This window comes from Bison bison, unplaced genomic scaffold (genome assembly GCF_000754665.1).
Source record: "Bison bison bison isolate TAMUID 2011002044 unplaced genomic scaffold, Bison_UMD1.0 scf7180017864371, whole genome shotgun sequence".
NCBI lineage: Eukaryota > Metazoa > Chordata > Mammalia > Artiodactyla > Bovidae > Bison > Bison bison.
The window spans coordinates 15,058,046-15,082,244 of NW_011494943.1; the positions used below are offsets into that span (position 1 = coordinate 15,058,046).

Here is a 24,199-nt window from a genome sequence, read left to right on the forward strand (position 1 = left end):
GGGGCGGTGCTTATGTAATTCTCCCGGCCGCCCTACCTCGTCTCAGCTAGGCGGGGGAGCAGGCGGTCTCGCGCAGTCCCCAGGGCTGTGTCCTGGCCCCGTGCCGCGCGCAGGCGCGGGCCGGCCTCACGCATTCTACGTAACGGCTGGCGGAGGCTACGTGAAGACTGGCGCGGCGTGACTGAGCTGCCTGGTCAAGCTGTGTCCTAGAGGCGTCGGGACAGTGAAATCGCGGCGACCCGGCAGGCGGTGGCCGGGACCAGAGGCAGGCGGGATAGAGGCGGCGGCTGCAGGAGCAGTGGGCCGAGTTCTAGCCCCCAGTGCAGGTAAGGCGCGGGCCGTGACGCGGTCGGTGGGGCCTGGCCGGGCCGAGCGGTGACGCTGAGTTGCGTGGCCTACCCGGGTCCCTATTCCCAGTCCGGCCCCTAAGTCCAGCCTTTTGGTGACATGCTTCTATCCTCGCGCCTTCTCGCCTTCTCTCCTTTCCCGATTTTCTTAAGAACATACCAAACTTTGTCCACCCCGAGTCCCTGTTTTCTGTTGGGAGTTCTGTTCGGGGTGACTTTAACGGTTTTGGGCAACTTCCAGAACTCTGAGCAAATGCCAACCCGCAGAGCAAAGTTAGAGCGTGCAGCAAGAATAATGGAGCAGAGAACTGATTCTCCGTGCTGGGGAGAGATTAGACCCAGCTAGTTTGACAGACAGAAGCAGCAACCTCGATGGTGACTCTTCTCTGCAGGTTTCTAACATAAGACATTTTTATCCAGCGTTTGGAAGGAGACAGGCTGGAATGTCTCCATGATCTCCAGAAGCTTTAGGGTCTGGCCATTGTCAGAAAGGCCCACTCTAAAACGCCAACAAGAAATGATTTCCACACTTAACGCTCATCTTTCGTTTTTAAGTCCTGACCCAACTACAGCCCACTCCAGTATTCTTGCCTGGGAAATACAGTGGGCAGAGGCTTGGCGCTACAGTCCATGGGGTTGCAAAGAGTCGGACACGACTTAGCGACTAAACCAACCGCTGAGATTGCCGAATAAGCTAGGAGAAGAAATCAGACAGGACTTGTCAGTGCCAGTGTGGCCTGTCCAGGGAATCTTGGGTCTGCCCCTCCGGCAGGGTTTGTGCATTTGAGAAATGAGTTGACAGGTGCCTGCAGAGAGACTTCTGAGACTGAAGGCCAAGGCACAGATGGCTTGGATAATTTTAACCTAAATACCCTTAAAGGGGCTCTGTTACAATGCTGAGTTATCTTAGAAGTGCTTCTGTGGTGTAAACATTCTAAGTGGAAATTCACAGACCTTTTGGCAGGCAGGCAGTCAGGCTGACTGTGCCGATGTTAACCTGTATTTGCTTCTCTGTTTGAAAAAGTTTCTAACACGGATCTAAAAGGGAATACTAAAGATAAAGTATTTTTACATCTTACAGGGCGTTCATAAGGCACAGTGGAAGGAAGTAATAGGAACTGCTATTTATTGCGGGCCTTACATGTGCCAAGCACCTATCTCCTGTCACATCCACTGTAGCCCTACGAGGCATGGAGTGAATGGACCTCCTTTTTTTGTACCTGGGAAACGGATTTAAGTAGTTTGCCCAAGATCATACAGCTGGCAAATGGTAGAGCTGATGTTTTGTTTTGCTTTTAATTTTATTTATTTATTTTTGGCTCTGCTGGGTCTTCGATCCTGGGAGGGCTTTTCTCTGCTTGTGGTGCTTGGGCTTCTCGTTGTGGTGGCTTCTCTTGTTGCCAAGCACAGGCTCTAGGACCTGTGGGCTTCAGTAGTTGCAGTTCCCAGGCTCTAGATCACAGGCTCAATAGTGGTGCTGCACTGGCTCAGTTACTGCAAGGCATGTGGGACCTTCCCGGATCAGTGATTGAACCCACATCTCCTGCATTGGCAGGTGGATTCTTTACCACTGAGCCACCAGGGAGGCCCAGAGCTGATGTTTTAAAGCAAATCTAACCCCACCGACATAGGTGCTCCTTTTCATACTTTTTCCACTTTTGCCCATGAAGCTGAAGAGTGAGTGGAGACACAGCGAAAACCTCTTCGAGACTGTTGTCAAGAAGGCATCTGTGTTTTCTTATAAAATGTCCCCTGGTGCTAATCTCAAAGATGAAATGTTGGAAAGGATAGAATATTGACCTCTCCTTGGAGGCATTTTTCAAATCATTTGTGCCTTTCAAAATTTATGAACTTTGTCCGATTCTAAGACTATTGCTTGAGCCGCCATGAGTTGGAGGGTATTGGGCAATAGTCTTTGATATTGAACCAATTTCCTTTATGAATTTATGGTATTGTAAATATGAGATACAGAATATTCACGATGCCAGAGCACCTTGAGAGATTAGTCTGTACTCCCTTTTGCCACCCATTCACTCTCAGTGCTCAGCTCCCTGCATCCTGCACCACTTCCTTGCAGTTGCCAATCATGACTTCCTCATTAACATTTGGAAATTTTTGGTCCGTATTTTACTTGAACTTTCTGCTGCAATTGAAACGAACCTCTGTTTCCTTAGAGATGTGTTTCTCCTTTGGCTTCTGTAATATGATAGCATTTGAACCAAAGTCTCTTTTTCTCCATCCATTCCTTAGTTTCCCATTTTAATTCTCCCTACTATGCCCACCTTTGGCACCCCACTCCAGTACTCTTGCCTGGAAAATCCCATGGACGGAGAAGCCTGGTGGGCTGCAGTCCATGGGGTCTCGAAGAGTCAGACACGACTGAGTGGCTTCACTTTCACTTTTCACTTTCATGCATTGGAGAAGGAAATGGCAAACCACTCCAGTGTTCTTGCCTGGAGAATCCCAAGGACGGCGGAGCCTGGTGGGCTGCCGTCCTTGGGGTCGCACAGAGTCGGACAAGACTGAAGCGACTTAGCAGCAGCAGCAGCATGCCCACCTTTTAGCTGTTATGATTTGTTTCAAGATGTTTTGGCCCCTTTTTTTTTTTTTTTTAATCTAACTCTTCATGCTCCCTGGGGATCTGATCCATTCTTGAACCATCTTATTTCCAACTTAGGCTCATAGCCTTATTTCAAACTGCTTCCTTTTCTTCTTTTGTAAAATAAGTTATAATACCTTTTGGAATTGTGAAAATTAAGAGAGAAATGTTAATCAACTAACGTACTGTTTGAAAACACTCCAAACCTTTCAGCCGGTACTAAATTTAGTTTATTGTCTTCCCCCCATTTTTTCTCCCCTCCTTTGTTGTTCTTTATCTCAAGGACGGCTTTGTCCAGCTGTTAATCAAGCCAAAACTTGGAATCACTCAGGATCTTCTTTTCCCACATTCTTTATGATGACAAATAGAGTTTTTAAATACCTGTCAAATCTATTTTCTTGTTCATTCCCAATACCACTGCCAGTTCAGTCATGTTTTATCTTCTGTCTTTCTCAGCCACTTCCAGTTTTTCCCACCTCAGGTGCCCCTCTCAGATTCACCTGTGTATGAGCTGTCAGGGTTAAATTGGAGATCTGATTGTGGCACTCTGTTACTTAAATCCTTTAGTTGATTCTCATTATCCACACGTCTTAGTGTGGTGTTTAAATAAGAACCATCATGTTCTTGGGCTTTCCTGGTGGCTCAGTGGTAAAGAATTGGCCTGCCAACACAAGAGACTCAGGTTCATTCCCCAGGTTAGAAGATCCCCTAGAAAAGGGAATGACAACTCTTTCCAGTATTCTTGCCTGGGAAATCCCATGGAGGGAGAAGCCTGGTGGACTACAGTCCATGGGGTCGCAAGAGACTCAGACACAACTTAGCCACAAAACAGCAACATCATCACGATCTGGCCTGTGCAGGCCTGTTTAGCCTCCTTTATCCCATTTGGGTCTGCAAACCCAATGTTCTATCATTCCAGACTTCTAAAATGTGCTGCTTCCTGCCTCTGTGCTGTAGCTGTTCCTCACATTACAGTGCCTTTTCTTGAGTGCAAGAACTATCCTTTTATTTTGTAAAGAACATTTTATTACAAAAACATCATAGAAAAATTAGAAAAATAGAAAAATCATGCAGATTGCCCATACTCCTATCATGTGTAATAACTACTCTTTGTATGTAGATGTATGTGTAACCTTCCAGACCTTTTTGTTTGAGTATTTGCTTCTAAAACAACACGGGTTGAGTTCTAACTTCATTCATTAATGAACAAAAAGTAAGCTTGTTTTTGTATATATGCATGATTTAACCAGTTTTAGATTTTTCCTATCATGCTGTAACACATATCCTTAAAGCTAGATTCTCTTGGCATAGCATCTGAAACAGTGATGTGCTCATTGATAGTATGTTTGATTTGCTTTGGTAGGAGCATTTTATGAAAAGCAGTGAAAGCCAGAGGGGTTTTTATGTTATTTTACAGGAACTGGTTAGCCTTCATTGGTTATTGAATCCTTGTAAAACAAGAGTCATGTCTGAGAAGAATAATGGTAGTTTTTAGAGAGAAGTAGGGAGAGAGTTGAGACAGGGAAGACCATTTAGGATAATACTGTACTTCTTGAGTAGGCGGTGATAACTTGGGTTATGGTGGCTTTGGGAATCTAAGAAGGAAACACCAGAATTTGGTGACTGGTTAGATTTTAAAGGGAAAAGAAGATGAGAAATTAGTATCTTGCTCTTTTCAACAAGTAAGAACTAGAAATATAGGACTGATACGAATATCAAAATAGAGAAATTCAAGTACCTGTTGAGTTTGAGGTGACTTTTGGGCAGGGTCAGAATGCAGCCTGAGAGGCAGGCTGTCTGTACAGTCTGCAAATTAAGAATTGTTTTTGCATTTTTAAAGGGTTGTTGTTGTTGTTGTTTTTTTAAAGAATACGCAACAGAGATAGGTATGTGGCCCACAAAGCCTATGATATTTCAGTTCAGTTCAGTTCAGTTGCTCAGTCGTGTCCGACTCTTTGCGACCCCATGAATCGCAGCACGCCAGGCCTCCCTGTCCATCACCAACTCCCGGAGTTCACTCAGACTCACAACCATCGAGTCAGTGATGCCATCCAGCCATCTCATCCTCTGTCGTCCCCTTCTCCTCCTGCCCCCAATCCCTCCCAGCATCAGAGTCTTTTCCAATGAGTCAACTCTTCGCATGAGGTGGCCAAAGTACTGGAGTTTCAGCTTTAGCATCATTCCTTCCAAAGAACACCCAGGACTGATTTTCTTTAGAATGGACTGGTTGGATCTCCTTGCAGTCCAAGGGACTCTCAAGAGTCTTCTCTAACACCACAGTTCAAAAGCATCAATTCTTCAGCGCTCAGTTTTCTTCACAGTCCAACTCTCACATCCACACATGATCACAGGAAAAACCATAGCCTTGACTAGACGCACCTTTGTTGGCAAAGTAATTCTCTGCTTTTGAATATGCTATCTAGGTTGGCCATAACTTTCCTTCCAAGGAGTAAGCGTCTTTGAATTTCATGGCTGCAGTCACCATCTGTAGTGATTTTGGAGCCCCCAAAAATAAAGTCTGACACTGTTTCCACTGTTTCCCCATCTATTTCCCATGAAGTGATGGGGCCGGACGCCATGATCTTCGTTTTCTGAATGTTGAGCTTTAAGCCAACTTTTTCACTCTCCACTTTAACTTTCATAAAGAGGCTTTTTAGTTCCTCTTCACTTTCTGCCATACTACCTGATATTTATTATACTATACAGAAAAAGTTTGTAAGGCATCACAATGGACAAGTCTGTTAGATGTTTGGTGATGTAGGGCTGGTGTTTAGATAAAAAGAGAGGGGGACTAGAAATATAGCCTAAATAGATTTGGTGATTGAAATCTAGCTACTATTCAAACTCTGCCTCACATGCACTCCCCTTTTTTGTAAAACCTTACGCATTTGGTAGGATGATTTCATTATCCTTAATATTTTCATATCATTTGGCACATTTTGTTGCCAGTCAGATTTCATTATATGAAATGGGCCAGTTAATAAAACTACTTCCTTCAGAGGGTTGTTAAGAGGATTAAATTAGTTGCTCTTTGTAAAGCCTTTAGGACAGTGTGTAGCACTTTGTGTCTTAAACATTTGCTTTGATGGTGATGATGATTTGCACGTATAAAGTTGATTTAATGCTGAAGAGCTTTTCTATTTATGCATTATTTTTATTACAACTAATAAATAGTTGCATCACATTTTTTTATTATTCCTCTTCCCAGTTTCTATATAAAACTTTTTATAGGCACTCAAAAAAAAATGCTTCCTGAATACACAGCATAAATGGAAACCCAACCTAAAGGAATTAAATGACTTGTCCAAGATTTTACAGATAACTGGTGAGAGAGCCCAGACTAGAACCCAGGCCTCTTGAGCCTCACCTTATTGTTGTTTCTATAATACTATCTGAAATGAGTAGTATTCAATAAGAAAAGCGGGAGAATCTTAGATTTATTTTTTAACTATTGACAAAATGTGATCAGTATATGTAGAAAAGCAGTCCATTTAGGGTTTTTTGGTTTTGTCTTTTTTTTTTTTTGACTCATTTTTCAGGTGCAATGAAAGGCTTCCATGCTTTCTGTGTTGTCCTTTTGATATTTGGGAGTGTCTCTGAAGCCAAGTTTGATGATTTTGAGGATGAGGAAGACATCGTAGAGTATGATGATAATGACTTTGCTGAATTTGAGGATGTCGCAGAAGACTCTGTCACTGAGTCTCCTCAACGGGTGATCATCACTGAAGATGATGAAGATGAGACCGCCGTGGAGTTGGAAGGGCAGGATGAAAGCCAAGAAGGAGACTTTGAAGATGCAGATACCCAGGTAAAGCTGCTTTTCCACTGATTTCTCGGGAAATTAGAAGGATGGGACATGGTGTAACTAGCACTTAGGGAGACCTTTACTCTCTGGTATGTTCCTTTTTGTTCAGCAGGTGGAGCTCTTCTAAATGTTTGTGGTTCGTTGCCACCTTTTACATTCAACAAAGAATGAATTGTATTTTTCTCTATGGAAAGCGGGGAAGAAGTGGGCTAGATGTGTATTGGTGTGTGGGTGGGTGGAAATTGTGTCATTTGGAACCCAGGGTTCAAATGCATGGAGAGTTGTCATTTGTTTAAAATATGTCATATCTCTGTGTCCTGCCCTTGCTGTTTTCATGTTCTGTTTTCCTCTACAAATGGTGCCTGTAAAAATGAGATAAAACTGCTTGTGAGATTTATGGGGGAAACAGATTGTGCCTCGTTTTTGTAGGAGGGCGATACCGAGAGTGAACCATATGATGATGAAGAATTTGAAGGTTATGAAGACAAACCAGATACTTCTTCTAGCAAAAGTAAAGACCCAATAACAATTGTTGATGTAGGTATATAGATTTTGAATCCCAAACTGACAAACAAAATATCTTGCTGTCATTAATCTCAGAAATATAATTAGTGACATGCAGCTGGCGTTGATATAACCCTGGGAGCCGTGGAAGAGTTTGACATCAGTTCCTCTGATAACACTGTGCACATGGAAAAGCAACCCCTATGTTTTTATTTTAGCCTTCCTAGTTTTATTTACCAAGGAATGAAGAAGATAGACTTTGGGTTTATTTGGGGGATGGGGCTCAGAATCAAGATAAATACAGAGGGGTTTCCAGCTTTTCATGCCATATGATTATCCTCAGATTTCCTTAAAGAATCTTTTACAAAACTGACCTAGAACACCGAAATGGGCCTATTTTCAAAGCATAACCATATTCAGTGACAGTTATCTAAAGTATCCGCTTTCATGTATGGATAGTCTCCTTCTCCTTTATCCCTTGAGTTAGCTTTGTCCTTCAAAGCCTCAGTCAACATTAAACGGAATGACTGTCCTTCCTCAGGTTCCTGCACACCTCCAGAACAGTTGGGAGAGTTATTATCTAGAGATTTTGATGGTGACTGGTCTGCTTGCATACATCATGAATTATATAATCGGGAAGAATAAAAACAGTCGCCTTGCTCAGGCCTGGTTTAACACTCACAGGGAGCTTTTGGAGAGCAACTTTACCTTAGTAGGTAAGTTAAGCTAATGCAGGTCTAGCCACCTGCTTGAAAACTACGCGGTAAGAACTGCTTCTTATTCTCAGTATCAGCATCTAACTGCTTTCCTGCACTGTGAAGAGGATGCTTTTTTCCCTCTCTCAAGGATCCCTTTTTTGTTAGATTTTTGCATAATGAGTACATTGCATTTATGAAATAGTTTTCTTATCTTTCATTATTCGTCATTTGCTATGCAGCTTCTGATAGAATTGAAGTAATCAGTGTTATCAAAACAGGTTGATAAAAATCTAGCCAACAGCAAAGAGTTTTGACATTTTTGGTAGTTTGTGAAATGCTTTCAATTCATCTTTTAGAAGCCCTGCAGAATTCCTTCAGGTTTTGGGCACTTTGGTTTGAGATCCACTGCAGGGGTGTACGATGGAGGACCTCAGAGGAGGCCCTGTCACTGTGTAGGGTAGGGGGTCAGGTGGCCTCACCCACCTTCACCTCTGTTTGGCTTTAAACACTTTATTTCCCTTTGGTAGTAAGCAAGTATCCCTCTCTTCTGCTCTTAGTGGGACTGTGTACTATGTTTCCTGAGTGCTTTGCATACATTGTTTCTTATTCAATCTTTAGAACAAAATTGTCAGTTGGATATAGTTTCTATTTTCCTAAAGAGGGAACTGAAGTCCAGAGATGTTAAAACTTGTCTAAGCTATTCGGTTGCAACCATGATATATTAGAACCTAGTCTACCTACTTTGCCTGGAAAATCCCATGGATGGAGGAGCTTGGAAGGCTGCAGTCCATGGGGTCGCTGAGGGTCGGACACGACTGAGCGACTTCACTTTCACTTTTCACTTTCATGCATTGGAGAAGGAAGTGGCAACCCACTCCAGTGTTCTTGCCTGGGGAATCCCAGGGACGGGGGAGCCTGGTAGGCTGCCATCTTTGGGGTCGCACAGAGTCGGACATGACTGAAGTGACTTAGCAGCAGCAGCAGCAGTCTACCTACTTCCAAAATCCATGCTTTCCACAATAGTATACTCTTTCAGTACTTTTTGACCTGGAAATTAGGAAAAATATAAGCAGCCTTTAATGTCTTCACTTCCTCTGGTATGTGTTTAGTTGGTGTATCAGTCTGCTTTACCTTGTAAGGTTGGACACTTTTTTGGTACACTTAATGAATTAAATGAAGAGAGGAAGTGACTAGAATTTGAGCTTTTTCTAGTTCTAAAATTGGAGAAGGAAACGGCAACCCACTCCAGTATTCTTGCCTGGAGAACTCCGTGGACAGAAGAGCCTGGTGGGCTACAGTCCATGGGGTCACAAAGAGTCAGACACAACTGAGTGACTTAACGCTTTAACACACACTAGCTCTAAAATACAACACTTAATACCACTTTTATTTTGCTGCTGAAAAAGCAAACTTGGATAAAGTTAACTGAAAGGAGACACAATGAGGGAGTGCTGACTAGTTAATACTAATGATATTTTTTATTCAGTACATAGGTTTTGTTTTAGTTCTTTCTTTTTAAAAAACTTTTGGCAGACACCTAAATTGACTTTGTTCTATTTTGTACCTATTCTTGAGATATTTATACTCCAAGCTGGATGTCATTAACTGATTAGGACACGCAAGTAATGCTAGAGTCCATAATTTTTGAATGGCAACAATAAGAAGTAAAAGGAATAATGCCTATCTCTTGTAATCTATGTGTAAAGAAGACTTCTATAAGATAGCTAAGTATTGCTCACCTAAAGTTACCATCATGTTGGGGTCAGAGTAGAAGAGAGTGTGGTGATTAGGCCCAACATTTCCAGCGGATCATGGTAAGTGGTTTTACCCCCAGGGGATGATGGAACCAACAAGGAAGCCACCAGCACAGGAAAGCTGAACCAGGAGAATGAGCACATTTACAACCTGTGGTGTTCTGGCCGGGTGTGCTGCGAGGGGATGCTTATCCAGCTGAGGGTAAGTGGGGAACTTAAAATGAGATCTAAAAATCATCTTTGGGGAATTACCTGGTGGTCTGGTGGTTAGGGCTCTCACTTCCACTGCAGGGGGCCTGGGTTCAATCCCTGGTCAGGGAGCTAAGATCGTGCAAGCTATGCAAGCAAATAACTTAAGTATTGTCTTTTTACTGACTGGCTAATGTAGCGTGTATTTTATGAAGCATGTGAGTTCCCTTCTAAGGGCTTTTCCTTATAGCAAGTAGAAGTTGCAATTGTTCTCTTGGGTTTCTTTTTTCTTGTTTTCTAGTTCCTCAAGAGGCAGGACTTACTGAATGTCCTGGCCCGGATGATGAGGCCAGTGAGTGATCAAGTGGTAGGTATTCGACCCCTGGTTTTCTCTGTACAGATTGGCTTCTTCACGTCTTAGAGCTTATTCCATTTCTTGCCTGGATTATATTTGGACTTTGTGACAACTTGTGTCCTTTGTCCCCTCCAAAATGGAACCTTTTCTGTTTAGACAGATAATGTTCTACACAATTGGCAGCTAGCTGCAACTGGGGGTGCGGGGGGTGACCCAGGAGCTACAAATAATATCTGGTTAATAAGGGCTGTATCAATAATATACAATATTTGGTATATTTTTATTGGACTGAAACTCAATTGTTATTTAAAAGCTCTCCTTTTTTTGTTGTTGCAAACCTGTTTATGTAATTTTTCTAATATGGCCACAGATGATTTAATCTACACATTTTTAGAGCCTCATCAATTAAAACTCAAAGGAGGAAGTTTTGCTGCATCTTCAGCATCTTTTTCATAGAAATTATTCTCTATTGTGTTGTGGTAATCAGTTTTAGTTCTTTCCTGAGGTAGATTTAATCTTTGCTTTTCCTCTGAGCCAGGCAGCCTTTTACCTTTTTTTGTTGGTTTTTGTTTTTCTATTTTTCCCCCTGCAATCATAAACAACCTCAGCAAACAAGAAGTTCTTTGTATTTTTAAGCCCTTTTTATCAGGAGGGTTCTGCTTAAGGTGTTACTTTGTATAGTTTCCCCTCAGTGATCAAAGGGTAGAAAACCTTTTCTTTAGCAGCTGCCATCTCCTCAGATCTTTGCCTTATCTCCCTCTGTTAACATTTCCTTCATCCTTATATATACTGGTAAATTTTTACCTAAACTTTTAAAGAGTTAATAAAAGAAATAGGACCATGTTTTATCATACCAGACTCTTCAGGCTTATAACTTTATCTCTCTGGTCCAGTGTAGAGCATTAAAAACCGTGTAACTTGCTTCTGGGGTGTTGCTAGCTCCCAGTGCTGGCAACCGATTCTCTGACTCTCCGGATGCCAGCGGGGTGGCCAGCAATTCAGTTCAGTTCTGATACTGTCTACCTGGAGTTAGTGCCAGACCTACGAGTTAAAGGTCTCAGACCCACAAGATTGCCCACACTTCACAGGTCCCAGGCCACCAGACATCTGATTGCCCAGATATAAATATATAGAGTTCCCACAGCCGTCCCCTCAGAGTCAATAATTTGCTAGAATAGCTCACAGAGCTCAGGAAAACATTTTACACTTACCAGTTTGTTGTAGAGGATGAAGTTCAGGAACAGCCAAATGGAAGAGAGGCGTGGGGCAAGGTATGGGGGTGGGGTGATGCACAGAGCTGCCATGCTTCCGGAGCTTAGGCCCTCTTCCCAGGGCCATTCAGGCTTTGGCAGAATTCAGCTCCCTGTGGTTGTAGGTTCCCATTTTCCTGCTAGTTGTTGCTGGGAACCATTCTTAGCTCCTTGAGGCCTTTCTCAGGCACTTGCCATGTGGTCCGTCCAGCTCCCACCACTCCCCCCCCCATCCCCTCTATCTCCTCGTCCCGCTCCATTGCCCTTTCACACTTTGACTCTTTCTTTAAGTAGGGCCCAGTCCCGTCTGAGGACTCCCTTGGTTATATCAGTCCACCTGGGTGGAGGGCGGTGTCCCTTTTGATTAACTCAGTCAGCTGATTAGGGACCATCTTCCAAGTAACACAATATCATGGGAGCAATAATACCACATTCCCAAGTCCTGCTCATATTCAAGGAGAGGATGTGGCAGTCGGCAGTAATCTTGGAGGCTGTCTTAGAAATCTGCCTATCATAGAACCTAATAAGTGAGGTTTCTTTGTTTTTTTTAAGCAAATAAAAGTAACTATGAATGATGAAGACATGGATACCTACGTGTTTGCTGTTGGTGCTCGGAAAGCCTTGGTGCGACTGCAGAAGGAGATGCAGGATCTGGTATGTCAGGTTCTTCTAACTCAAATAATACGTAGAAACTGTGTCTCTTTATTACATAAAAGTTCAACTTCAGGGCATAAGATAATTATATAACTTGACCAGTTGTATCACCTTGAAACAGGTCAGTACCTATTCTCTTGAGAAAAGAAGTACCTGTGCATAATAAAATACCGTGTCTTACTTTCAACCGCTTTTTCCTCTAGAGTGAGTTTTGTAGTGACAAACCTAAGTCAGGAGCGAAGTATGGACTGCCTGACTCCTTGGCCATCCTGTCAGAGATGGGAGAAGTCACAGACGGAATGATGGACACAAAGGTAAAGACAGTAGCAACATACATTTGCAAACCTTGGCCATGCACAGGGCAGCCTCCCTGAAAGTTACGCTGTACAAGTTCACCATTTTATCTTCCTTTCCCACACAACCATGAAAATACCTTCCTTAAAACACTAGACTCACTTGTCAAGGCAATTTTATTAGCCAAGAAGTTCTCTCTAAACCAAGAATCAGTTGTCCCTAGGATTGCTAATGGCATTCAGGCTTTTTGGAAAAGGACTACAACTTTAATCCTTATCACCATATCATTTAGTATCTTTTTTTTTTTAAGTTTCAGTGAGAATAGAAAATGGGTATAGGGATTTCCCTGGTGGTCCAGTGGCTAAGACTTTGTGCTCCCAATCCCCAGGGTGCCTGACTTCAATCCCTGGTCAGGGAACTAGATCCCACACGCCAGAAAAAAAGATCCTGCATGCAGCAATTAAAACTCGACACAGCCAATAAAGAAATAAACTATTTTTTTTCTCTTGGTTGTATATGGTAGCAGCACATCTTACTATCATAAAAATATAAGATAGCTGAAAGTTCTAAATGTAAGTTCTGGGTAATATGGTTGTGAAGAATCCCTGAAAATAGTTTACATTTTATGTTCATGCTTTCATTCGTATTTTTCTTTCTTTGTTTTTTTTTTGGGGGGGGGTGGGGTATGGTTGCTTTTTTCATTTGTATTTTGAACGTTATTTTGGATGAATTCTCAGTTGCTCAACAGAAAGGCTTTTGATCATTGGTGTGACTAAAAAAGGTGCTAGATTCATTGTAAAGCTTTAGGCTTCATGACATTGTACAAAAGTCAGGAGGATTAAAGAATGAATATCTTTATGAAAAAAGGGAGTTGCATCAAACCTACTTTAAAAAAAATAATTTTCTTTTCTTTATTTCAGATGCTTCACTTTCTTACACACTATGCTGACAAGATTGAATCCATTCATTTTTCAGACCAGTTCTCTGGTCCAAAAATTATGCAAGAGTACGTATGAGATAAAAATATTGATCAGTTTTCTTCACTAGCTTTCTGTGTTGAAATACCTGCAAGGTGCTTCTGCAATTACCCTTCCCAAATGAGTTTTCCTTTGCTTTGACTGCATGATCGTGAAGGTAATTGAAAACCTATGGGAAACAATCAAATAAGCCCTCTCTGTTTGCGTGTGTCACTGCATGTACGCATCACCCACTCAGTGAGGTAAAGGAGAATCTTACAGACTGGCTGGTACTAAGAAAATACAGCTAGTAATCTCGGTCTTTTATAGTCTAGGGTTTTTTTGTTTGTTTTTTAATTTATGATGTGAATCTGTGGTGTCTGACTTGTGTTTGATTGCAAATGTAAGCATTTTGTAATTCGTGGCCTTTTCCTCCTCCTTTAACGGTTGGGTGAATATATTCTTTCTAGTGTATTATCAGACACCTTTAATGCTTGTAAAGTTTCTGGCTTTATAAAAACATTGTTCAAACACACGTATTCAGGACTTAAATGTGTTGTTTGATTTCACACCTGGTCTCAGGGGAGCACATTTACGTTTACCCTTGGTGTAGAATTGGTTCTGACCTAAATTTTTGGCTAAGGACTGTGGAGTTGAGTACAGTAGAAAAGCCAGTTTGGATTTCAGTTTTGTGTCAAAATCACCAAGATAATCAAAATTGCTTATGCCTCTAGATAGCATTACATCATCCTTACCTTGCTCAACTCAGTAATAATACTGTGGGCAAAGTATCACGTTGCGGATTCATGGAGCATCTTATATGGGGTGGGGGTATGGAAGGTTGAAAGTCAAAGATTACAAGAGGAATCTTTGGTGAGTCAGAAATGAATTATTATATGCTACAGTAGATTATTTCTAAATTTATTCTGATCCTGACTCAAAAAACAATAGCTTTCATTATAGGAAGATAGATAAAGAGTTGGAAATAAAACTTAAAATCCGTCAAAATAAAAAGGTTTTAAAATATGGGCCTCATACTTAAATATAGGCTCATTTCTGGCTCCCCAGGTGAGATGAAATATATCCTGCCTAGAGGGGACATCACTGGAGGTGTTCAAGGATAGGATAAAGATCACTTGGGAATGCATCCATCAGATAGACGAGAGGACCAGATGACCTGTAAAGCTCCTTCGGTCTCTGAGATTGTATTTGACTTGGGGATACCAAGACAAATAACTGTGCTGATTATTTGCAGGTATCTGTTCATCTAAGTGAATTGTGTGACTTATGTGCATGGAAAGTCTCTCTCTTATGTTCTTCTAAATAGCCTTTTATTTTATGACAGGGAGGGTCAGCCCTTAAAGCTGCCTGACACTAAGAGGACACTATTGTTTACATTTAATGGTAAGTGTTCTGCTTCCTGAGTTCTTTGTTTTCTGTGAGATGATCTTAAGGAGAATATGGCTTCTTTCTAAAAGATAGCAATAAAAAACTACAATAAAACCAACCCCATGGCAGCATCTTGGTTACTAGGTTTCTTCAATAAGAGATCCTTGTATATATTTTAATTTCTACTTGTTGCTGCATTTTAGCTATCTAAGAAACTTGGAGAAAGGAGCCTATTAATATAAAAAGTTAATACCAGAAGTCTAAATGCTGCCATTAACTCAGTAAGAAAATGGTTTTGTTTTCCAGTGCCTGGCTCAGGTAACACTTACCCAAAGGATATGGAGGCTTTATTACCCCTGATGAACATGGTGATTTATTCTATCGATAAAGCCAAAAAGTTCCGACTCAACAGAGAAGTAAGACTTTATTTTTATTATAAGTTGGAGCCTTTTTGTTGTTCCCCTCTCCCTGTTGGGGGGCAGCAGGGAGGAGGGGGTCATCTTTTGCTTATTTCAGTGATTTTATCTTTGCTAGCTGGCTTGAAACTGCTTGGTGGGAGTGGTTTTATAAAAGAATACTGAATGGGATTTTGTTTCTGCTGGACTGAAATGGATTTCTGATGAATTGCTTTGCTTCCTGGGGAAAGGGCAAACAAAAAGCAGACAAGAACCGAGCTCGAGTGGAAGAGAACTTCTTAAAGCTGACGCATGTGCAGAGGCAGGAAGCAGCCCAGTCCCGGCGGGAGGAGAAGAAAAGAGCTGAGAAGGAGCGAATCATGAATGAGGAGGATCCTGAGAAGCAGCGCAGGCTGGAGGTAAGACAGACTTTTCTTATCACTGGGGTAAAACATTTATAAGGGGATGTCTGTTGGCGCCATCTTGGCTGTTAAATGTAATTCTTTGTAGGAATGTGCACAGGCTAAAAGCTTAGCATTTTCTTAGTATTTGGGACAGTTAGCACTATAAGAAGAAAAAGGAGGAGTAATCTTCCCTGTTCAAACCGTGTTAGATTGAGTCTCGATCCTGGTGAATGATATGAATTATTCTGTTCCCAGCACAAGCCCTTTCTGAAAGTTCCACTATCATCTTTCAGGCCAAACACGTACTGAGGTAGAAAGAAATTAGGAATTTTAATAAAAGCCAACACATGCACCTACGATCCAAATAAACTTGTTTTATAAAATTTCTATTTTGATTATAGATTAGCGAATTCTAATTTTTTTCTTTGTGTTTTGTTTTTTATTTTGAAAAGTTAGAATCTCAAACTTAAGAGTTGCTTTTGTTTTAGGATTTTTTAAAAATTTATGTTTAATTGGAGGATAATTGTTTTACAATATCATGTTGGCTTCTTCCATACAACAACATGAATCAGCCAGAAGTATGCGTATGTCCCCTCCCTCTTGAGCCTCCGTCGCCCCCATCGCACGCCTCCAGGATGTCAGAGTGCCACACGCAGCTCCCTGTGTTACACAGCGACTCCCCACTAGCTGTCTGGTTTACATGCGATAATGCGTGTGTTTCAGTGCGACTCTCTCAATCTGCCCCACCCTCTGCTTACCCTTCTGTGTCTGCAGCCTGTTCTCTGTGTCTGTGTCTCTATTCCAGCCCTGAAAATAGGTTTGTCAGTACTATATTTCTAGATTCCATATATGTGTGTTAATACATGAAATTCTTTTTTTTCTGACCTCTGTCTGTATAACAGGCTCTAGGTTCATCTACCTCACTAGAAAGAACTGACTCAAATGCTTTCCTTTTTATGGCTGAGTAATATTCCATTGTATATATGTACTGTAATTTCTTCATCCATTCATCTGTTAATGGACATCTAGGTTGCTTCCATGTACTAACTATTGTAAATACTGCTGCAATGAACATTGGGGTACATTTTTTTTTTTCCAGTTATCATTTTCTCAGGGTATATGCCCAGTAGTGGGATTGCTGGATCATATGGTGGTTTTATTCCTAGATTTTTAAGGAATCTCCATACTGTTCTCCATAGTGACTGTATCACTCTACATTCCCACCAACAGTACGTGAGGGTTCCCTTTTCTCCACACCCTCTCCAGCATTTATTGTTTGTAGATTTTTTCATGATGGCCATTTTGACCAGTGTGAGGTGGTACTTCATTGTAGTTTTGATTTGCATTTCTCTAATAATGAGTGATGTTGAGCATCTTTTCATGTGTTTGTTGGCCATTTGTATGTCCTCTTTGGAGAAAAGTCTGTTTTTAGGTTGTGTTATGTTGTGTTTCAAACATTAGCATGTTCTCATATTTTGTGAATTAAGATACCATGGTCCAGCTGTAAAATTTTAAACCTTATAAATGCTAGTCAAAAAAAGAGAAAAACAGAGTCCTGGGAAATGCGAATTTTAATAAGAATAACCTCAAGGATTGAAGAAAATACTTGGAAGTGGAGGAGGCAAGCTGCTAAGAAAAAGTGAGCCCTCGTGTGGTACTTTAGTTGCCAGGAAGAGTCATGCCATCGAGCGAAGTGACCAGAATACCACAGGCCTCCTCTCATCCTACCTATTCTTAGCATTTTTTGTTTGATTTGGTTTGGTTTAGTTGATGGATATTTTTCCCCTGAAAATAGAGCTCTGTGTTTGTGCAATCTTCTTTATAAATATAATTGGCTTTTTAATAGACACACAGGAAGAATCTACATGGACTCATTAATAGATAATGCCTTTCAATTTTCTATGAAAATGTTTTTCTATAAAAAAAAAAATTCTCCAAATATTTCTAGGGTTTGAAACTATAATAGGCTTAAGAAAAAGGGGGGCCCAGAACTTAAGTCAGATTGTAAGTTGCTTGTAGGTATAAACCATGTATTTTTTTTAGAACCACCACTTTGTAATATCTAGGCCTAGTTATCTTATGAGAAGATCCAATGAATTAAATGGGAAAGGAGCTTACCCCCCCTCCCCCCCGCCCCCCAAAAAAAATTCTGTAATGAATTTCTGGCTTGAAGGGCTCATGTATACATATGATCTTGACTTTCTTGCCACTGCTGGTGGAGCTTTGCTTGTTTTGTTCCATATTTAATTTGAAAAATATAGAGAAACATATACACAGATATTGGGACTTCCCAGGTGGCGCTAGTGGTAAAGAGCCTACCTGCCAGTGCAGGAGACTCAAGAGACATCGGTTCAATCCCTGGGTCAGGACGATCCCCTGGAGAAGGGCATGGCAACACACTCCAGTATTCTTGCGTAGGAAATCTTATGGACAGAGGAGCCTGGCAGGCTACAGTCCATAGGGTCACAAAGAATCGGACACGGCTGAAGTGACTGAGCACACACTCAAGCATACTCCTAATTCCTAAATAAAAATATGATAAAAATTCTCAATCAGACATTATGGATTGAAAGGTGTTGGGCTCGGGTGTAAAGGCTATGCTAATAAGAGATTTATAATTAATAACTTGATCAAACAAGATCTTAAGGTTTTCTGAACTGAAATACAAATCCTTTGCATATACATACGTTAAGATGAAAGTTGGGCTACTCTTTCTTGTATTTGGGAAAAATCAAAATAACAAAGTCTGCATAAGTGTACTGTCTAATTTCACTCTAAAGATTTTAGTTACCTTTACTTCAAGTTAATTTTCATTAACCAACATACGTATTAGCAATTCTTATAACTATCTTCTGAAATGTTATTTGTGGTGTTAGTCTAAACAGTATAGGCAGTATTCAGTTCTGATTTTTTTTTTAACAAGTACTTAAATCTTAGTTTGGATTCCCTCTTTCTCTTTAGGAAGCTGCTTTGAGGCGTGAGCAAAAGAAATTGGAGAAGAAGCAAATGAAGATGAAACAAATCAAAGTGAAAGCCATGTAATAGCCATCCCCGAGAGCTAAGTCCTAACGCCACCTTTAAGTTCAAAATTCACAGGAAACAAAAGCTACCAATTCGTTTCTCATCTTAAAGTTTCCCTGTGACTGAGAAATCCTTATTTCATCACCTGTTCTGTTTTGGCTTGGAGTGTTACAGAGGTTATAGATACATTGGAAGGAGTCTGTTTCAGTCATTTTCTTCCAGATAGTCAAATTATTTTGATTATTTTATAAAAGGAATGATATATGAAATCTGTAGTTTTAAAACATTTTAAAAATTATAACATGAATCATAAGTACTTTTAGTGCTTGATATTTGAAGAAATATCATGAAATTTATAGATATATAATTAGATTGCTGCTTTTTTGTTTAAGCTAGGCAGTTGAAATAGCAATGAAGATTGACTATAAACCGCAATTCCACAAATAACAATTGGAATTACACAATAAACATTTCTTGGTGTTCTCTTCTGTGTCTACATTAAACTTGTGGAAAAAAATAAAATTTAGAACACTGTATGTGGTATTGAAATTTCAGAGACACAACAGTCTAGTTTAGTATATGTTTATAGGTGGGAGGTGCTTATGACAGTATCATAGGCTATCTGTAGGCTTTAGGATACTTACATGTACATGGAAACTTCTAGGGATAGGAAGAAGAGGAGCACGGTTTTCTCCTTACCTGATACAATGAGCTCATGACAATGTGAATGCTGTATTTTAAGTGGCTGTATGTTTTCTTGAGTAACAAATGCATGAAAATTACCTGCTTCACCTAGGTGAGATCAGTGGTCTGCGTGAAGTCAACAAAAGTTCTCCTTGGTTGCTGCAACCTGTCGGATGTTCATGGAGAAGCTCTGTACTCTGTTATGGCTGTGTCCCTGTGCTTCTCCTTCTGCTTTTATATCTTCCACAGTTGAGGCTGGGTATATTTCTTCAAAGAAGTAGCCATGAATATGCATAAATATACTTTTTAACATGAGCTTTCCTAAACTACAGAGAGTTCTTCCTGCCTCTTGAGGAAGGAACTCTTGGGGGAGAGGCCCATCTGTTCTGCACGAGCATTTAGCTTGTTCAGATCTCTGCATTTTATAAATGCTTCCTACTAAGAAAGCATTTTTTAAAGTCACTGCTTGTACCAGGTAATTTTTGCTGGGGCTGGGAAAGGGTTGGGTTTTTTGTGGGAGAGGGGTGGGTGGGTATTTTTTGTTGATGCTGTATGTGCCGGTGTGTTCCGAGGCAATAACAAGTTGCTGTGAAAACAGCATGTGCCGCTGCCTTTGTAACTGCATGGAAACTCTCCACATGGGTTTTTCTCTAGGTCAGTGCAGAAATGTGTAAGCTGGGAGATGCAAATGTAATATTTTTTTTAACAGTTTATGAAATTAAGTTATTAAATATAACAAAAATAAGATAAAGTTGAATTACTTTAATGCTATATAATTCTCAAATTAGCCTTGTTTTACAAACCTTTAACCTGCATTTTAGAAATCAAAGTTGATATGCTTAGCTATCTTTTGATTAATAAAAGCTTTCTTAAAGTCCCACACATTTGGACCATGGCAGCTAATTTTGTAATTTAAGCATTAATATGAACTACCTATGGACATATATTAAACTAATTGACAAAAGTCTCAGAGTGCCGCCTTTACTTTTCTGGGGTTTCCCTACAAGAGTATAAGCCCATAGGAATGTCATTCTTGTTCAGTAAAAGTCAGCACTGAAATGCTTTTCCCTCAAAAGAGTTGGCATTGACAATAATCCTTTTGTTGTTTAGTTGCTAAACCATGTCCAACTCTTTGTGATTCCCTGGGCTGCAGCACACCAGGCTTCCCTGTAATTGTTAGCAGGTTTTGGTTTTGGAGTTTGTTTTTGTTTCTTGGCCTTGCTACGCGGTTTGCAGGATCTTAGTTCCCCAACTGAGAATCAGACCCATGCCCTTGGCAGCAAAAGCGTGGAGTCCTAACCACTGGACCCCTCTCCTAATTCCCACCAGTTGTTTATAGAATGTTTTCTATTTTTAGAGTCCTATTAATAGGCTTCTCCCCCCAAGTCCCCCACTAAAGTTAAGACACCATTGTCTCTCCTGTGACTGAGAGGACAAAGAAAGGAGAATGTTGTTGACTGTCACGTGTTAGAAAACCACTAAGCCATCCAATCTTGTCTGCATTGCGTGGGCATTTAGCATTGCGTGGGCATTTAGCAGTACCGCAACAAGTGCTGGACTGGAAGATAGAGACTTGGTTTTTAGTGCCAGCAAAACCAGTTACTAATCCTTTGACTTTGGGTAAGTCACTAACCTCTTTGAGTCTTGTTCTTCCTTCTACAAAGTAAGGATAGTAATTATTTTCTCAACCTGCCTCACATGTAGATCAACACCAAGAGGTAATACGTGCAAAATTCTCCTGTAAATGATAGCACTATAAAAGTGTATCATCTAGGTTTATTCTCCAAGTGGTGTATTTTTGCTTTATTCTGTTTTGCTTTTCTTTCTCTCAGTGGAAACCAAGCAGATCCTTTCAGAGTTCTCTAAGTTCTAGATATAACATGTGTGTCTACACAAACCATGACAGTTTATTGCGGTGGGGGGTGGGCAGTTTACAATTCTGTTTCCTTAATGATAGAACCTTTCCTTGTCAGGCACCATTGTGAAACTTTCCTTTAAATGGGACAATTTGCATTCTCATTCCACCCATCCAATAGGAATTGGAAATGGGAAAATTATTTAGAGCAGTGTTGTACAAGGACCTATTGGTTTCGGTGCAAGGGATGAAATACTGTACTTTATCATTCCAGCTTCTTTAAGTTCTGGGCTCTATTCATTTTAAATGATTTGAAAAGAGATAAGAGAGGAGAGAGTTATTACACTCGTAAGAGTGGCTTCTATTACAGACTGCTAAAACAATAGTGAAAAATACTGCTTTTCTTAGTTTCTGGAATTTGGTGAAGGGCCAAAGATTTATTTGCATTTGGATAAGTGTGATGGTTTTATCTTTGTGCAAGTTGAATGTCATCATCTCAGCTGTGATCTGAGAAGTGATACAAATTTCAGAAAAAAGTTTTGTGTTTTTTTCCCCCCTAAAAGGAAGAACTTCATGTCTATTACTGTATTTGCTTTTAATGGATATTACTAGGTTTTATTTTCGTCTTTTAAAATTAAAAGACACCCAGTCCTTTTAAAGTATTTAGTTCCATATAAGTATTTAGGTTATTTGCTGTATCAACTTTGCTTTCCTATCACATTTTCAACTTAAATGCTTAAATAGCTTTCTTTTACCTTTTCTTGCATGTACTTATATTACTTACCAAGGTTGAAGCAAAGCTAGAATTGAAGCCAGTTTTCTGCTTCAGGAAAGAGCTCTGGGTTTGTGGGTTACGACCCAGGTGGTGTTGTAGTGCTGTAACAAGTCTCTTTCCTCATCTGTAACTGGGCATCATCTGACCTTTCTGAAATGCCTGTTCAGAGGATCGTATTAGATCATAGCTATAAAGTGCTCAGGACTTCCCAGGGGGCACTAGTAGTAACGAACCCGCCGGCCAATGCAGGAGACACAAGAGATGCAGGTTTGATCCCTTGGTCTGGAGGAAGGCATGGAAACCCACTCCAGTATTCTTGCCTGGAGAATCCCAGGGACAGAGGAGCCTAGTAGGCTACAATCCTTAGGGTCGAAAAGAGTCTAAGACAGGACTGAAGTGACTTAGCACACATAAACTGCTTAGACATAAAAAATGCTCTATAAATAATGCTGCTCAACTTGTTAAACTACTCATCGTAAGCATTTCCAGCTGTCACTCGAGTATTCTAGGCAATTAGTTTTACTGTTCCCACAGTTAATTTATGTGCTATCTTGAAGAGGGCATTGCAGTGCTCATCAGTCCCATCTCCATTCCTCTGGGCTTCAAGCAAATTTCAGAAGGCTCCAGAAATCTTGAAGAGTTCTAGACCTTATTATACATAAGTGAGAAGCATTACGGAGCTTGTGCACCCCAGAACTCATAAGTCAAAAGCAAAGCAAGAAGACACTGAGTTTGTAAACTTTAAAAATTGGCCTTTCATTACACCAGTTTTCTAAGTTATCTGGATTTAGGAGGCCTTTCTGCAAGGAAATTTGCTCCTTTAAACAGTCTAGGCCGACGATTCTCAAAACTAGTGGGCAGTCATGAAGATGGTGAGATCTTTTAGCCCCCTTGACCAACTGACATCCAGCTAGAAAATGTAGCTACAGGGCTGGGTATCAGATGGGAAGTACTTCTGTATTTAAATTCCCTATCCTGGTGGCTGCATTATATTTGGCATCTTTTCAGGCACTGACTCCTCCAGTACTCTTATTTCCAAAGTCTACATGGCAAAACGATCTTTTCCGAAGAACATCACAAGGATTTTACTTCACTTTTTGCTACTTTATCTTGCTTTGTCAATTTACCAAGTTCGCTGTTGGGTAAGCATCTTATTTGATAATGAGAGAATAGTGAGAATACTGCTTGGGAATGCTAAAGTAATAGATAAGATCAGACTGATGTGTGTAAAATTCAGGAAGATCCAGAGATGCACTGCAAAGAGTTCACATTGACTTTAGGCATCAAATTTCCATCATTCCCTGTTTGAATGTAGTTGAACTCACCCATCTTGGAAGTTAAACCAATATAAATCTGTCAAGGATCTTAGCCAGGAAGGGCCAGTGTTCATTATTGGATGGTATAGATCCAATTTTGGATCCAGCCCACTCCCACCCCCGCCTCCGTGAGAGGAGCAAGTCACTGAAAAAAACGCGGGCTCACGGAAGTCTTGCTCCATCACTCATTGCTTCATCCTTTCTCAAGCCCTGCATCCCTTGGCTGAGGCTAGCCTCCCCGGAAAGGCAAACTTAACAGGTTTCTGCAAACGGCACATGTCTCAAAGTCGTGGGTACGGAAGGATTCAGGACAAAAGATCCAGAGAGGGACAAAAAAAGTTGAGCAGTTTTCCTCCCTTTATAGAAGGCGGCACAGAGAAAGGGTGGGTTTCCCCTTTGTAGCTTGTCAGTCTGGTGCCCGAGAGGCCAAAGTGAGGGGCGTTTAAGACATCTTCAAAGAAAGTGCGAGACTGATTTTTCCTAAAGTCCTACCACAGGAAAGGAAAAAGGACCCGCCAAAAAGTAGCCAAGTCAGCAGCCAGCGTTGGTTTGCCTTCCTCTAGTCCCCTTGACTCTTCATTATTGAAATCATCCCACTTCCTTCCTGCTTCCGGGACCGAGGCTCACAGAGTCCTTTTCAGACCCCGAAGAAGACCACATCAAGGACAAGCTAGGTCTCTGGCTTCCACACGCGGGGGACACAGGTTTCATCTGTTGGAGACCGAATGCCCTCAGGTTTGCGCTGCGCGTAATCAGGTGACTCAGAACTGGAGAACCGCTTTGTGCGATAGCTGCTAAGAAAACCCCCGCCGCACTCGAGGAGATGCAGGAACCACGCTGCTTCACCACTGGCCTCGCCCTGGTTCAGGGGGCTGGGGCGGGGCGGGGCTTCCCCAATGGCCACGCCCGAGCCTAGAGGGCCGGGGCAGGGCGGGGCTTCCCCAAGGGCCGCGCC

The 24,199-nt window shown here is 41.2% G+C and overlaps 2 protein-coding genes across 5 annotated transcripts in view; both read left to right on the plus strand.

Moving 5' to 3' along the window:
* The first annotated feature begins 193 nt into the window (after positions 1-193).
* Positions 194-20,263, plus strand: CCDC47 (coiled-coil domain containing 47). The gene is made up of 13 exons (XM_010856432.1): positions 194-326; positions 6,486-6,754; positions 7,181-7,288; positions 7,797-7,971; positions 9,788-9,909; positions 10,198-10,263; positions 12,054-12,155; positions 12,359-12,469; positions 13,370-13,455; positions 14,751-14,809; positions 15,101-15,210; positions 15,441-15,608; positions 18,555-20,263. Exons 2-13 carry the CDS (start codon positions 6,491-6,493, stop codon positions 18,633-18,635), a joined length of 1,452 nt encoding a protein of 483 aa, XP_010854734.1. The 5' UTR covers positions 194-326; positions 6,486-6,490; the 3' UTR covers positions 18,636-20,263.
* A 3,200-nt stretch (positions 20,264-23,463) lies between these two features.
* STRADA (STE20-related kinase adaptor alpha) overlaps positions 23,464-24,199 on the plus strand; it is a 29,009-nt gene continuing 28,273 nt past the window's right edge. For 2 of the 4 annotated variants that reach the window (XM_010856438.1, XM_010856440.1), the window contains exon 1: positions 23,464-24,000. The gene's annotated coding sequence lies outside the window, so the exon portion shown is untranslated. The remainder of the gene's footprint in view (positions 24,001-24,199) is intronic. The other 2 variants (XM_010856439.1, XM_010856451.1) reach the window with 2 other exon arrangements.